Source organism: Vigna radiata, chromosome 9 (assembly GCF_000741045.1).
Source record: "Vigna radiata var. radiata cultivar VC1973A chromosome 9, Vradiata_ver6, whole genome shotgun sequence".
NCBI classification, from domain to species: Eukaryota; Viridiplantae; Streptophyta; class Magnoliopsida; order Fabales; family Fabaceae; genus Vigna; species Vigna radiata.
In genome coordinates this window covers 13009568-13024172 of record NC_028359.1, presented here as the reverse complement: position 1 = coordinate 13024172, position 14605 = coordinate 13009568, and the positions used below count along the sequence as shown (strand labels likewise).

At 34.0% G+C, this 14605-nt stretch overlaps 2 protein-coding genes across 2 annotated transcripts; one reads left to right on the top strand and one right to left on the bottom strand.

Moving 5' to 3' along the window:
- Positions 1-1777: 1777 nt before the first annotated feature.
- On the bottom strand, positions 1778-5357 carry LOC106774226 (NADPH-dependent aldo-keto reductase, chloroplastic). Its single transcript, XM_014661141.2, has 7 exons — positions 5151-5357; positions 4791-4841; positions 4454-4530; positions 4257-4344; positions 3173-3448; positions 2713-2955; positions 1778-2162 (listed from the first exon to the last, which is right to left on the bottom strand). Exons 1-7 carry the CDS (start codon positions 5268-5270, stop codon positions 2076-2078), a joined length of 942 nt encoding a protein of 313 aa, XP_014516627.1. The 5' UTR covers positions 5271-5357; the 3' UTR covers positions 1778-2075.
- Positions 5358-12673: 7316 nt separating this feature from the next.
- LOC106773378 (uncharacterized mitochondrial protein AtMg00810-like) lies at positions 12674-12982 on the top strand. The gene has a single exon (XM_014660075.1). It carries the CDS (start codon positions 12674-12676, stop codon positions 12980-12982), a length of 309 nt encoding a protein of 102 aa, XP_014515561.1.
- Positions 12983-14605: the final 1623 nt, after the last annotated feature.

Below are 14605 nucleotides of genomic sequence, written 5' to 3'. Positions count from 1 at the left end.
TTATTAGAAATAAAATCATGTGAGATACTTTTAGTAAGATTACTCTAAGACTTAACTGTAGAAAATAAGAGACTAAGAGAAGAGAGAGCTGCACTCATGACTTAATGTATATATTTTTAAGTTATTTTTAGTTAATTAAATTTAAAATTGGTTTATATCAAAATTTAAAATTATTTTTAATCCAATCTAACTCAAATTGATAGGCTAGATTAACTTACAAATTGGATTGACTTATAACAGCACTAACTATATGCTTGTCTTTTCACTTTTATTAAAGTATCACGTGATGTTAAACAAAATCAAAAGAAACTATGGAAAGACTAAAATTAAAAACCAATGAAGAAAGTATATGAAAAGTAACAAATCTATAGTTAAAAAATATTTTGTCTTAAATATAATGTTTAGATTGATTTTTTTTAAGTTAATAAAGTTAATTTAACATTACTTCAAAATTCAAATGTCTTAAATATAATGTTTAGATAAAATTTCAAATTCTTTAGTTTTAAGTAATTTAATTTCTAACAAAATTCTAAAATTTCAATTTCTTGCCGAAACAAAATTTCTTACCAAAACAACACATTGTAATACAACATTTCAAATTCTCTAAAAAAATAAACCACCCTCTTTAAATACCTTATCCAATCACGCTATTAAGAAAATTCTATTCAGTAACTTAATCTAAGGTTTCACATAAGGTTTCGCATATCTAGGATGACAACGAGGTCGGGTCGGGTACGAATAGTGTCTATCTGCAATCCGAATTGCCTGATAAAATTATACCTTCAACTCGACCAGCTATCTGTGATAATATCTGCATAAAAAAATCTGCAAATTTTTTCCAACCTGCGGATATCCATTGGATACCCATTTTCAACCTGCGAATATTAAAAAAAAAACAAAAAGACTAGCCCAAGAACCTGCCCAAAGGGTTTAGTTCTTTCCCTCACTCAGAAGCATTAGGGGTCTCCCCCTCTTTACTCCATTTGCATTCAACTAAATCCAGAGTCTCTTCTCTAGACCAAAGAAGAATGGCATCCGCTACACACCCGCGCCGATTCGGGAGCCATCGTCGGCCGAGGCGAAAGCCTCTCACCCCTACCATCTAGGCTTCTTTTCATGTTCCTCTTCAGGCACGAGAGAGAACTGTTCTCGCCTCTCCACCTCGCATCCTCGCCGCCATCGCCTCCATCGAAACCGGTCGCCGCGAGTTGTGGCGCGAGGCGCCGCTAGCGCCGTTGCTCACCGTCGAAAGGACCACCAGTCGTGACGTCGGGTCTTCTCCCTTCCTTCTCCTCTTCGCGTGCGAGGTTGTTCACGAACGACACCGGTCGCCACTTGAGCGAATCCAGTCGCTGTGAGCCGCAAGACAAAGTGCTGCCAAACGCCGTGTCAAGGTCCTCCTCTCCCTTTCTGCGTTAGAGGGAAACACTCTAGCACCTCCACCGCAAGCTTTCCTCAAAAACAAAAAGGTTGGCCTAAGGGTAAACCTGTTGATAACATAAAGAAATAAAGAAGAAAAATACAAAACAATAAAACCTCGTTTAACCCTAAGAGTAAAACTGTAATTTCAATCTTTTTAGCGGATAACGGATATCCGCGGATACGAATAGTGTAGTACCCGAACCCGACCCGATTATAAACGGGTATTAAAATATCCGTTACTCGCGGATTGCGGGTAGTAAATATCCACATGTACCAATTATCAGTTGTAAATTTTATCCACAGATATCTGTTGACGCAACTTTTTTACCATCACTATGCGTACAGGTTAATCAAGTAAACCATAATACGATTATAAGCACAACGTATTGACATTGAACATAGAAATTCATTCGGCCACTAGTCAAATTCCCAGCACTAAGCTTTCTTGCATCAAATAAAAGATACAATAATCATAAATGAAAAATAAGACTTGGCTACTTATCATGTGTTCTTAAGAACAATAACACTTCTAAATATCACAAACACGCTTAAATCACTATAACTGGTGGCTTTAGGATGTTAACAAGTAAAAAGGAAGAACCAATCTGCTTGAGGAACAGTTTAATTGTCAACATCTTAATGATGGACATTTCTCAAACTTCACCATCCCAGAGCTCTTCAACGGTCTTATAGGCACCATAGGTATCATCAACAAAAAATGTGCCCTTAATTAGCCTATCCTGCATGACCAAATTCTGTGTTAACTCAAAAAATCAAACTTTAAGGCCACTTCCGGCATTATAATGCTATGGTACACAAGCATAATACAAGGTAGTTAAACATGGTAAGGAACTACGTACCAAGAAGAGAAAGACCAGAAAAACTAGATTATACCAAGGGCATGTTTAATTCCCTTGTACCACTTTCTATTTTGTTTTAATAATTGTTTTAGATAACAAGTACTCACTCAACAATCCATTAGTCATCCAGAACCTTCCAAGTTTTGAAAAATTATCATCCAAAATCTAAAAAGTTTTGAAAGTTATTTCAAAGTAATTAGTTAGAAATCTAAAAGAACAGAAAGTTTCTCTTTTTTTTGTCTTCTTCAACTCTTCCCCAATTAAATACACTGTGTCTTGCAACCTGGTTGATTGCATTTTGAAACTATAAATAGTTTTGAAAAAAGGAAATTAAACACAACTTAGGCAAGGTTAATTTAGTCTTTAAAACTAGAAAAAAGTTTTTGACAAAAAAATTAACCACACCCAAAGTAACTAACTAACTACTTGCCTGCTTAATTTCAGAGAACTTGGCCATTAGCTCTTCTGGAATAGACCAGTCAAAGACATCAAAGTTTTCCTTGATCCTGGATTCAGTAGTACTCTTTGGCAGCACACTTTGACCTGATTGCAATCCCCACCGAAGGGCCACTTGAGCTGGTGTCTTCCCAAGTTTCTCTGCAATCTCTACCACAACAGGATTCTTAAGAATGTCACTTTTCAGATTCCCTGGTGAGCCTAGTGGAGAGTATCCCTGAAAAGAAATTTGTCATATATACCAACAGTTAGAATGCAAATATCAGAAGAATAAAGAACGGTTGTTGAGTATAAACCAGATTCATTTTCAACTAGCCCTGTAGACAATTTCACCAAAAGTGATCATTTTCTTTTCAAGTGATAGTTTATAGGAATAACATTCTTTTGTTTAGGTGAAAATACCAAGAAATTTGTATCATACATTCCATACTTACAGATATATGTATTCCTTTGGATTCACAAAATGCATGCAACTTTGGCTGCTGCCATCCTGGGTGCAATTCCACTTGGTTAACAGCAGGAGGCACTCTTGCTATATCCAACAAATCTTGAAGCTTCTTTGAAGAGAAATTGCTCACTCCTATGGCTCTAGCCTTGCCAGAATCATAGAGTGCCTCCATTGCTCTCCATGTGCTGGGAATGTCTGGATGATCCAGATATTCTTTCTTGAATCCAACTGATCCTCTTTTCGTGCGGACTGGCCAGTGAATCTGCAGAAAAAATCATTTTAGTTTGTATGAAGGAAGAGAATCAAGAGAATACTGAATGAAAAGGATTGAACCCAGATAATCAAAGTTAGCAGCCTTATATTGATGAAACCATTGAACTTTGTTCAATTGAGAAAGCCTTACTTGTAAAATAATGCTAACAATATACTTAGACCCTCTTTTCCAAGGAGACAATAATATCATATTGATTGAAATCATTAGTCCAATATATGGGTCTCCTTTCTCAAACTAGCAGGAAATCCCGTAATATGCACTGACACCAACTAAAGAAAGTTGATTTTAAGCCAAAAATTCCAACCAAACTAGTAGAAACCACACTAATTTCAACCAATAAGAAAAGGATTGTTAAAAATATTACATGAATTAGAGATAATGCCAATGTACAATATATAAGTAGGAAAATCCTTATTTTACAAGTTGACTTTGTAAGAATAAGTTAAGTTTAAACTCATCTTTTAATATGGTATTAGAATCTATCATAGTGAGGTTTTCTGAACATAACTATAGGACCATCTACAAATATTTAGTCCTACACATGAGATGTACATAACGTAAGAGGCTGTATTGGAGATTATATATCAAGTAGAAATAAAACCAAATTCGAAGAAATAAGTAGGGGAAATCCTTACCATACAAGCCAATTTTGTAAAATTAAATTAAGCTTAAACTCAATTTCTAATAAAAATAATGTCAAAACGGTGTATTGCTAGTTTGATACACTTTTTTAATTTGAATGTAGAGCACTTATCTTCACCCAAATCGCCAGAATCCACATATTAATAATGCTTACCAGATAGAGATCAACGTAGTCAAGTTGCAAATCATGTAATGTTTTATCCAATGCTTTTGGCACATCTTCTGGAGCATGATCATTACACCTGAAAATATAGCCAACAAAGAAAAGGATCTCCACTCAGCAAGGAAAGACACACAGCCTTTTCCAACTTCAAAAAACAAATAGAACACAATTATCAAAAGACAGCAAACCAGAGTTTGGAAGTTATCCATATGTCCTCACGCTTCAGTACACCATCATCAAAAATCTTCTTAAGCGCAGAACCAATCTGTGAAAACCAAGATTCAAAATAAAAAGTCAATTAGCTACCAAAATTAACCGTGTTCTCACTACTTTTCTATTTGTTTTCAAAACCAAACTATATAGCACCAAAAGCATAACCTAAGACATCCCACAATTAACAATTTTTTCACAGTTCACATATTATTACAAAGCAAAAAGGCAATAATACAAAGTTAATAACTGAAAAGATAAAACAGCAATGAACCCTGAGTTATAAATGTTATCAACTTGAATTATTATTATTACCTCTGCTTGATTGTTATAAGCTTGAGCACAGTCAATGTGCCTGTATCCAACCTGAAAAACGGTGACCCGACACCAAAATCAGTCATCACTCCCACATAGGAAAAATCGAAACAGCAAACATTGTTCCCAAAACAGATAAATCCAAAAACCTATGCTAAATTTTATTTCTCTAGTAATAAAAAATAAATCCACTACAAAAATGATATTTTTATTCTTAGTTTGAAAAAAAGTACTACCCATGATTAACCCCATCGGACAAACAAAATGGTGACAATAACTTTTGGTAACACAGAAATTTTCTTTGGGTATTTGTATTATAGAAAAAGGGGAAAATGTTAATTGAAGTGAAGTTTTAATTACCTGAATGGCTGTGGTGACAGCTTTTGCTACAACTCCTGGTTCAGCTTGCCATGTGCCTAACCCAACGGAAGGAATCTTGGCCCCTGTGTTCAACTCAAAGAATTGGATTAACTTAGCCATTTTTTTCTCAATGATGAAAGGAAGCACAGTTAGGTAGAAAAGGATCAAAACACTGGTTTTGGGTGGTTTGACTATTGTCTGAGTTCGATGCAAATTATGCATTTATAGGCAAAAACATGAACATGAAGCAGTGAGCCGGGGAAAATGTGCCTTTTGGAGGATTAGATTTCCCATGGTCAGTTCTTTTATTGTTTCGTGCAATCTGACAAGTATAGTCGTTGGATGAAATATACGGTTCAGATTTTGTATTGTATACGGAATGTGAACCGTTGGATGCTTATAAATGGTTTGAATGAAGTGAGTGTGGGAACCAGAGAAAAGAGTAACTGTAGGGAATTCGATCCACGGTGCTAGGTCTTCACACGGAAATCGAAAAGCTGATATGTGCACATACGTCATACACGGTACCCATTTTGTATTTGTCATTACAATGTTCATAATAATTTGTATTCTAAAGACGTTGATGGATTAATATGTAAAATTAAAATAAAGATATTTTATATAAAATTAAAACTAAAAATTCCTCAACATAAATGAAAATTATTATTTTAAATAAAATTAAAACATATAAATTAATAGAATTATGTAAAATAATAAAAAAGAGTTAGACAGGATTCTGGATTAACTTGATATTTGTACAGTTGATTTTGTGACTCCGTCATAAACTTGATATTTGATTAATTAATAAGAAAATAACTTGATAATTGATTTTTAGAATTATGTATTTGATACTTGATAATTCATTTGATTTTTTTTTTATTTTTTTAAAAAAATATAAAATTTATATATTTTAATAATTATTTTATTTTTGTACTATTTTTAAAATGAATATAAAAATATATTATGATTGTAATTCTCTTTAAAATACATTGAGTATAGAAAGAAAACGTAAAAAGTGACCATGATTTTGAGTTGAATGTGTGTTTGTCGTTTAGCTTGAGAAACATCAATAATGAAATTATTTACGTGGTTATATAGTCACTGTTTAATGATAGTAATAGTTAGGTATAAGTTCGTGGATAATGATATTTAGACAACATTTTTTTTTTATAACATTTGAACATTGATTACGTATCAATATGTTATTGGTTAAAAATTACTCCACAATAATGTTTATGATTATTATTATTGATTGTGGAGTAATTTTTGACTAATTACATATTGAAACGTAATCAATGTTCAAATGTTATCGAAAAAATGTTGTCTAAATATCATTATTCTAAACTCGTAGTACGTATAAGTTTAAGCTCATACTCGTATAAGCATGTAATCATATATATATAACTAGCATTTTAAATGAATTTTAAATTTTGTAAGATTGCATTTACTATGTATAATATGTGGATGTGGATTAAATGATTCAACCAACTTTAAGAAAATAAATTGAAATATTTCAAAATTTATTTGTATATTAACAATTTATTTAAACCATTCAACAAATAAAAGTAGGAAAGGTGAATTTTGGGTTAAATTGAACCAGAGGTTGCGAGTAACTGTTAAACAGCCTTTTTTTTTTTTCACAATAAAGCAAGAAAGACAATAAGATTAATGCAAGAATTCAAAAAAGTACATCAGAACTAAACAATTAAAGATATTACAATGTACGAAAGATTAAAAGCTCAAAATGTACAAAGAGTAAAGTACTTACAAAAATCAGGAATTATCGTTGCAAGCAATTAGTAAAAACAACCAATTTTCGTCAATAATAAATATTTTCTGACAAATTACTGACGATAAAAAATCTTTCGATGATAACAATATTGGTAATAACATTGTAAACTTGAATGAGAAAAAATATACAGAATGAACTTTGCATTGTATTAAATTCTGAAATGAAACGTGCAAAATCGTTACCCTGTAGGTCAAGAACTCCTATATCAAATAGAAGATACAATAACCATACATGAAAAATAAGTCTTGGTTACTTATTTTTCTGTTCTTAACAATAATAAGGAAGAACATGCTTGAGGAACAGTGTAATTGTCAAAATCTCAATGATAAACATTTCTCATACTTCACTCACCATCCCAGAGTTCTTCAGTGTTCTTATAGGGACCATAGGTATCGTCAGTAAAAGATGTGCCCTTAATTAGCCTATCCTGCATGACCAAATTCCTTGTGTTAACTCAAAAAATCAAGCTTTAAAAGCTACTTCTGGCATTACACTGCTATGGCACACAAGCATAATATAAGGTAGTTAAAGATGGTAAGGAACTCCATAACAATAGAAAACTACATTGTACATAAGCAACAAGATAGTTAACAGTATCAGCAAAATCAAGGGATATGGAGAGGGTGGGAATCAAATGAATGAGGATCATTAGACAATTGAGGATTATTATGTAAAACTAGAAGCCTTTCGTCTATAAATAGTTTTTGAAAACAGAAGTTAAACACCCCTTGGGTAAGGTTAATCGAAAACTTACCTGCTTAATTTGAAAAGTTTTTGAAAACTTTTGATTTGGCCACTAGCAAATTCATTTGGCCCCTAGACAAATTAGCCACTGGTCTTTAAAGCTAGAAAAAGTATTTGAAAACTTGCCTGCTTAATTTCAGAGAACTTGGCCATTAATTCTTCTGGAATAGACCAGTCAAAGACATCAAAGTTTTCCTTGATCCTGGACTCAGTATTACTCTTTGGCAGCACACTATGACCTGATTGCAATCCCCACCGAAGGGCCACTTGAGCTGGTGTCTTCCCCAGTTTCTCTGCAGTCTCTACGACAACAGGATTCTTAAGAATGTCACTTTTCAGATTCCCTGGTGAGCCTAGTGGAGAGTATCCCTGAAAAGAAATTTGTCATATATACAAACAGTTAGAATGCAAATATCAGAAGAATAAAGATTGGTTGTTGAGAAACCATCCCACAACAAAACTATATAGCACCAAAAGCATAATCTAAACCATCCCACAACATTCTATTGCAGAGCAGAGGAAATGTTACAAAATCAATAATTCAAAAGATAAAATACATGAACCCTGAATTATAGAAGTTATCAATTTGAATTACTATTACCTCTGCTTGATTGTCATAAACTTGAGCACAGTCAATGTGCCTGTATCCAACCTGAACAACGGTGACCCGACACTAAAATCAGTTATCACTCTCACATAGGAAAAATTGAAAGAACAAAAGGGTTCCCAAATCAGATAAATCTAAAACCCCAATGCTAAATTTTATTTCTCTAGTAATAAAAAATAACACCACTATAAAAATTATCATTTTATTCGTCATCTAAAAGAATATTAAAAATAATTTCAGTAATATCTTTAATCAATAATCTGAATAGCCGAACTGATAGTCCTAATTAATAATAGGAATCCATTTACAAGACTCTGAGATACTCAATTCGTTTATATATCTTTATATTTCAGTATTCTCTTTAAACTTTTTCTTAACCTCTCTCGTCGATTATTCCAACTATTTGACAGCCACTCACGGGCCTATTAACCTGGTTTCACATAGCTTCATTTCTTTAACTTCGAATTTGCAATTTAGACCTAACTCAACCTTACAAAATCGGTTTGTAAAATAGTTTTATCTTTAAGGATGGATAATATGCTCAACAAAGAACAAAATCTTGATAAGATAGACTTTAATAATAACTCTTATATCATGTTAGAAGTAGATTATAAAATAAAGTTTACACCCACTTATATACTATAAATTGACCTTATTTCTGGTCAACGTGGGACTTCTAACAAGTTGTTTCATTTACTATTAAAGTGTAATGCAAATTCTAGAAGAATGTAGAAGCACCTTAGATAGAAGAATTCAAATGTAATACAAATTCTAGAATATTGTAGAAAAGCCTAAGATAGGAAGAAAAATCAAGAATAGTCTACATATGTGAAAATCTAGAACATTCCACATAAGTTATGGCTAGTATGTTCTAGAATATTCTATGGGTCTATAAATACCCATGAACTCTACCATTTGATGTATGAAAACAAGAAGCCAACATCTACAACAACTAAAGACAACTACAACACTTCTTCCAACTACTACTTTTACATTCTACTATCTCCACATTTTATCTACCTTATCAACTACTCCTTTCACAACCTTTAAATACTAACAGTGGTACCAGAGCTACGTTCGGTCATCTACTGGGCGTAGATAAAATTTTCAACTACCTTAAACAAAACTATAACTCCATTTTGTACTACCTCCAAAATATTTTCTCAACTCATGGCTACTACCAATCATACATCATCAATTCCAGTACCTATTTTCAAAGGAGAAAATTATGATTTTTGGAGTGTCAAAATGAAGACATTCTTCCGCTCTCAAGATTTATGGGACATCATAGAAGAAGGATTCATTATTCCAGAAGACACCTCCACTCTTACTGTAGCTCAAAAGAAGTAGTTGAAAGAAAATAAGCAAAAGGATTCAAGGGCTTTATTTACTCTTCAACAAGCAGTTGATGACACAATTTTTCCAAGGATAATTGGTGCCACAAGTGCAAAACAAGCTTGGAACACAATACAAGAGGAGTTTCAAGGAAGTGACGAGGTACGCAATGTTAAACTTCATTTTCTAAGATGAGAGTTTGAATTATTAAGAATGAAAGAATCTGAGACCATCAAAGACTATTATTCTAGAATAAAAGAAATAGTTAGTCAGATGAGAGTCTATGGGGAAAATATTCTTAACAAAAAGATTGTTGAGAAAATTTTAATTTCAATTCCCCAAAAATATGATGCAATCGCAACTGCGATTGAACAAACAAAAGGTTTGACTACATTGTCAGTAACACAACTAATAGGCTCTCTTGAAGCTTATAAACAAAGATTGAAAAGGCATGAAGAAGACTCGGTTGAAAATGCCTTTCAATCAAAACTAAAATTGCGGTCTCAGAAAGAATGTGAAGGAAATAAAAGTAGAGGAGAAATTTCTAGAAATAAAGAGAATTCTAGAAGCTTCTCTATGACTCATCAAGGAAAATATCCTCCATGTGGCATCTGTAAAAAGACAAGTCACTTGGAAAAAGATTGTTGGCATCATGGAAAACCTCAATGCCACTATTGCAAGAAATTTGGTCACATAGAAAAGTATTGTCGNAATAAAAATAAGCATCAAGCAAACTTTGCGGAAGAAGATAATCAAGAGAAACTCTTATTCTACGCCAATCAAGAATCTCCTGGTGGAGAAGGGAGATGGTACTTGGATAGTGGATGCAGCAATCACATGGCGAAAGATCAAAGCATCTTCAAAGACATTGATAAATCTGTCAATGTCAAAGTTCGGCTAGGAAATGACACCACAGTGGAGTCTCGAGGCAAAGGAACTGTCATGGTGGAAACAAAGAAAGGTACGAAATTCATCAAGGATGTTTTACTAGTTCCTAATCTTAAAGAGAATCTTTTAAGTATTGGCCAAATGATGGAGAATGNATATTCTCTTCATTTTGAGAAAGATACATGCAAAATTTATGATAGTAAAATGATAGAAATTGGCCAAGTAAAAATGGAGAAGAGAAATAGAAGCTTTCCNNTAAGCTTNAANCNTNGAACTAATATTGCCATGAAGGTAGAAGTTGATGACTCATGGCTTTGGCATAGGAGATTTGGCCACTTCAACACACATGCCTTAAAGCTTCTATATCAGAAAAACATGATAAGAGATCTTTCGTGCTTGAAGGAGAATGATGAATCATGCGAAGGATGTCTCCTCGGAAAACAACACCGATTACCATTCTTAACAGACAAAGCATGGAGAGCAAAAGACATATTGGAGTTGATACATACTGATGTTTGCGAACCAATGAGAATGCCTTCACATCACAACAACAAGTATTTCATCCTCTTCATTGACGACTTCTCTAGAATGACATGGGTCTATTTCTTAAAGGCAAAGTCAGAAGTCTTCGACATATTCAAGAAATTCAAGGCCCTTGTTGAGAAGCAAAGTGGAAAGCAGATAAAAGTACTTAGAAGTGATCGTGGCAAGGAGTACACATCTCACGAGTTTGACAAATTATGTGAAGATGAAGGCATAGAGCGACAACTTACAGTTGCATATACTCCACAACAAAATGACGTGTCAGAGAGAAAGAATCGCACGGTTATAGAGATGGCAAGATCAATGCTAAAAGAGAAAAACATGCCTAACACTTTTTGGGCTGAAGTAGTCTACACTGCAGTTTACATTCTAAACAGATGTCCTACTAAGGCAGTCGAAGACAAGACTCCTATTGAAGCTTGGAGTGGGAGAAAGCCATCAGCTAAACACCTACGAGTATTTGGGTCTATCTGCTACATACATGTTCCTGATAAAAGGAGGCACAAGCTCGAAGACAAGACTATACGAGGAATATTCTTGGGATATAGCACACAATCAAAAGGCTATCGAGTCTACAACCTACAAACAAAAAAGCTCATCATTAGTCGAGATGTTGAAGTTGATGAAAATGCTTCTTGGAATTGGGAGTAAGAAAAAGTTGTTAAAAGCAACATTCTACTTCTAGTGCAACAATCTCAAGAAGAAACTAAAGAAGAGGCAGAAAATTCAGGTACGCTTTCTCCACCTCCACAACAACAAGACTCTTCGCCTAAATCTAGTCCAAGAAGAGTAAGATCTTTGGTAGACATATATGAAACTTGCAATATAGCCATGATTGAACCTAACTGTTATGAAGAAGCATCAAAGCAAGAAGTATGGGTCAAGGCTATGGAAGAAGAAATTAAAATGATTGAGAAGAATAACACTTGGGAACTCGTAAATTGCCCTCATGGAAAAGACATCATAGGAGTGAAATGGATATATAAAACAAAGCTTAATCCTGATGGAACTATACAAAAGCACAAAGCAAGATTGTTCGCTAAAGGATACTCACAACAACTAGGAATAGACTACAATGAGACATTTGCTCCAGTTGCTCGCTTAGATATAATTAGAGTCTTAATAGCTCTTGGAGCACAAAAAGGATGGAACATCTATCAACTAGATGTCAAATCAGCCTTTCTAAATGGAGTGCTCGAAGAAGAAATTTATGTTGAACAACCACAAGGCTTCATCAACAAAGGAAATGAAGGCAAAGTACTAAGACTAAAAAAGGAATTATATGGCCTAAAGCAAGCTCCTTGAGCATGGTATAGCAAGATTGATAAATACTTCATCGATCAAGGATTCAGGAGGAGCAAGAGTGAGCCAACACTATATATTAAGGCACAAGGTCAGTACCATCTCATTATCTCTTTATATGTCGATGACCTTATCTATACAGGAAACAATATGGAGATGATGAAAGAATTTAAAGAAGACATGATGAAGACATTTGAAATGACCGACCTTGGCTTGATGAACTATTTCCTCGGTATAGAGGTGAAACAACAAAAAAAAGGCATATTTATCTCTCAAAAGAAATATATTGAAGCTCTACTAAAGAAGTTCAAGATGAATGGTTGTAAACCTGTCACTACTCCATTGGTGGTAAACGAGAAACTACAAAAAGATGATGGAGCACAAGAGGCAGATGCATCACGCTACAGGAGTTTAATTGGAAGTCTCTTGTATTTCACAGCCACACGACCAGACATTATGTATGCTACAAGTCTTCTATCAAGATTCATACAAAAGCCAAGTCAGATTCATTATGGAGTAGGAAAAAGAATTTTAAGATATTTACAAGGCACAAAGGAGTTTGGTACATGGTACAAAACCATGACTAATTCAAGAATGATTGGCTACACAGATAGTGATTAGGCAGGATCAATGGATGACATGAAAAGTACGTCCGGATACGCTTTCTCACTAGGATCCGGTATTTTATCTTGGGCATCAAAGAAGCAAGCAACCGTGGCACAATCAACAGCAGAAGCAGAGTATGTAGCAGCTGTTGAAACCACAAGTCAAGCAATATGGCTACGAAGAATACTTGAAGAAATGGGTGACCGCAAGATGGACTGACTATTATCTATTGCGACAACAAATCGGCAATAGCAATAGCAAAAAATCCAGTCCATCATCAAAGAACAAAACACATAGCCATTAAATATCACTTCATTCGAGATGAAGAGACAACTAANCAAATTTGACTCGAGTACTGCCCAACAGAAGACCAAATTGCAGATATTTTTACGAAGGCATTACCTCGACAAAGATTTGAACTACTACGCACTATGCTTGGAGTTACCGAATTTGCATTAAGGAAGAGTATTAAAGTGTAATGCAAATTCTAGAAGAATGTAGAAACACCTTAGATAGAAGAATTCAAATATAATACAAGTTCTAGAATGTTGTAGAAAAACCTAAGATAGGAAGAAAAATCAAGAATAGTCTACATATGTGAAAATCTAGAACATTCCACATAAGTTATGGCTAGTATGTTCTAGAATATTCTATGGGTCTATAAATACCCATGAACTCTACCATTTGATGTATGAAAACAAGAAGCCAACATCTACAACAACTAAAGACAACTACAACACTTCTTCCAACTACTACTTTTACATTCTAGTATCTCCACATTTATCAACTACTCCTTTCACAACCTTTAAATACTAACATTTACAAGAGATATGTGAATATGTTGTTAATACTATACCAGTTAAATAAGTAAAACACAAATCTATCCATTGAGTAACACAAATTGGGTAGATTGTACTATTGAACAAGGGGAAATAATTAATTGGAATAAAGTTTCACTCACCTCAATTGCTGTGGTGAGAGTTTTTGCTACAATTCCTGGTTCAGCTTGCCATGTGCCTAACCCAACAGAAGGAATCTTGGCCCCTGTGTTCAACTCAAAGAATTGAATTAACTAAGCCATTTTTTTCTCAATAATTATGATCACGCTGAAAATATCCAAACACTAGTTATGCGTAGTTTGACTATGTTCTGAGTTTGATGCAATTTATGATGTATTTGTAGGCATAAACATGAACATGAAGCAGTGAAGGGTAGAGAGCGTGCACTGGGGTGAATTAGATTTGCTGTGGTAAGTTTTATTATCATCGTGTGCAATCAGAGAAGAAGAGTCGTTGGATGAAAATCTACGGTTCAGGTTTTGTGTTGTATAGTGTATGTGAACCGTGGGATGGTTATAAATGGTATGAATGAAGCGATTTGGAATAGGAAAAAGAGGTAACTGTAGGGAGTAAGATCCCCGGTGTTTTGTCTTCCCATGAAGACTCTGGATAGGGTAAAGCTGATATATGCACACACGTCATATAGGAAGTGAGAAAAATCAGTGTCAATTGCCTTAAATATGCACCAAAGGGTCACCAGTTTGGTACTTGTTATTCAATATGACTTGTATTTTTAAGACGTTGATGGATAAATATGTGAATAAACTAAATATATTTTATATAAAATTAAAGAATAAAT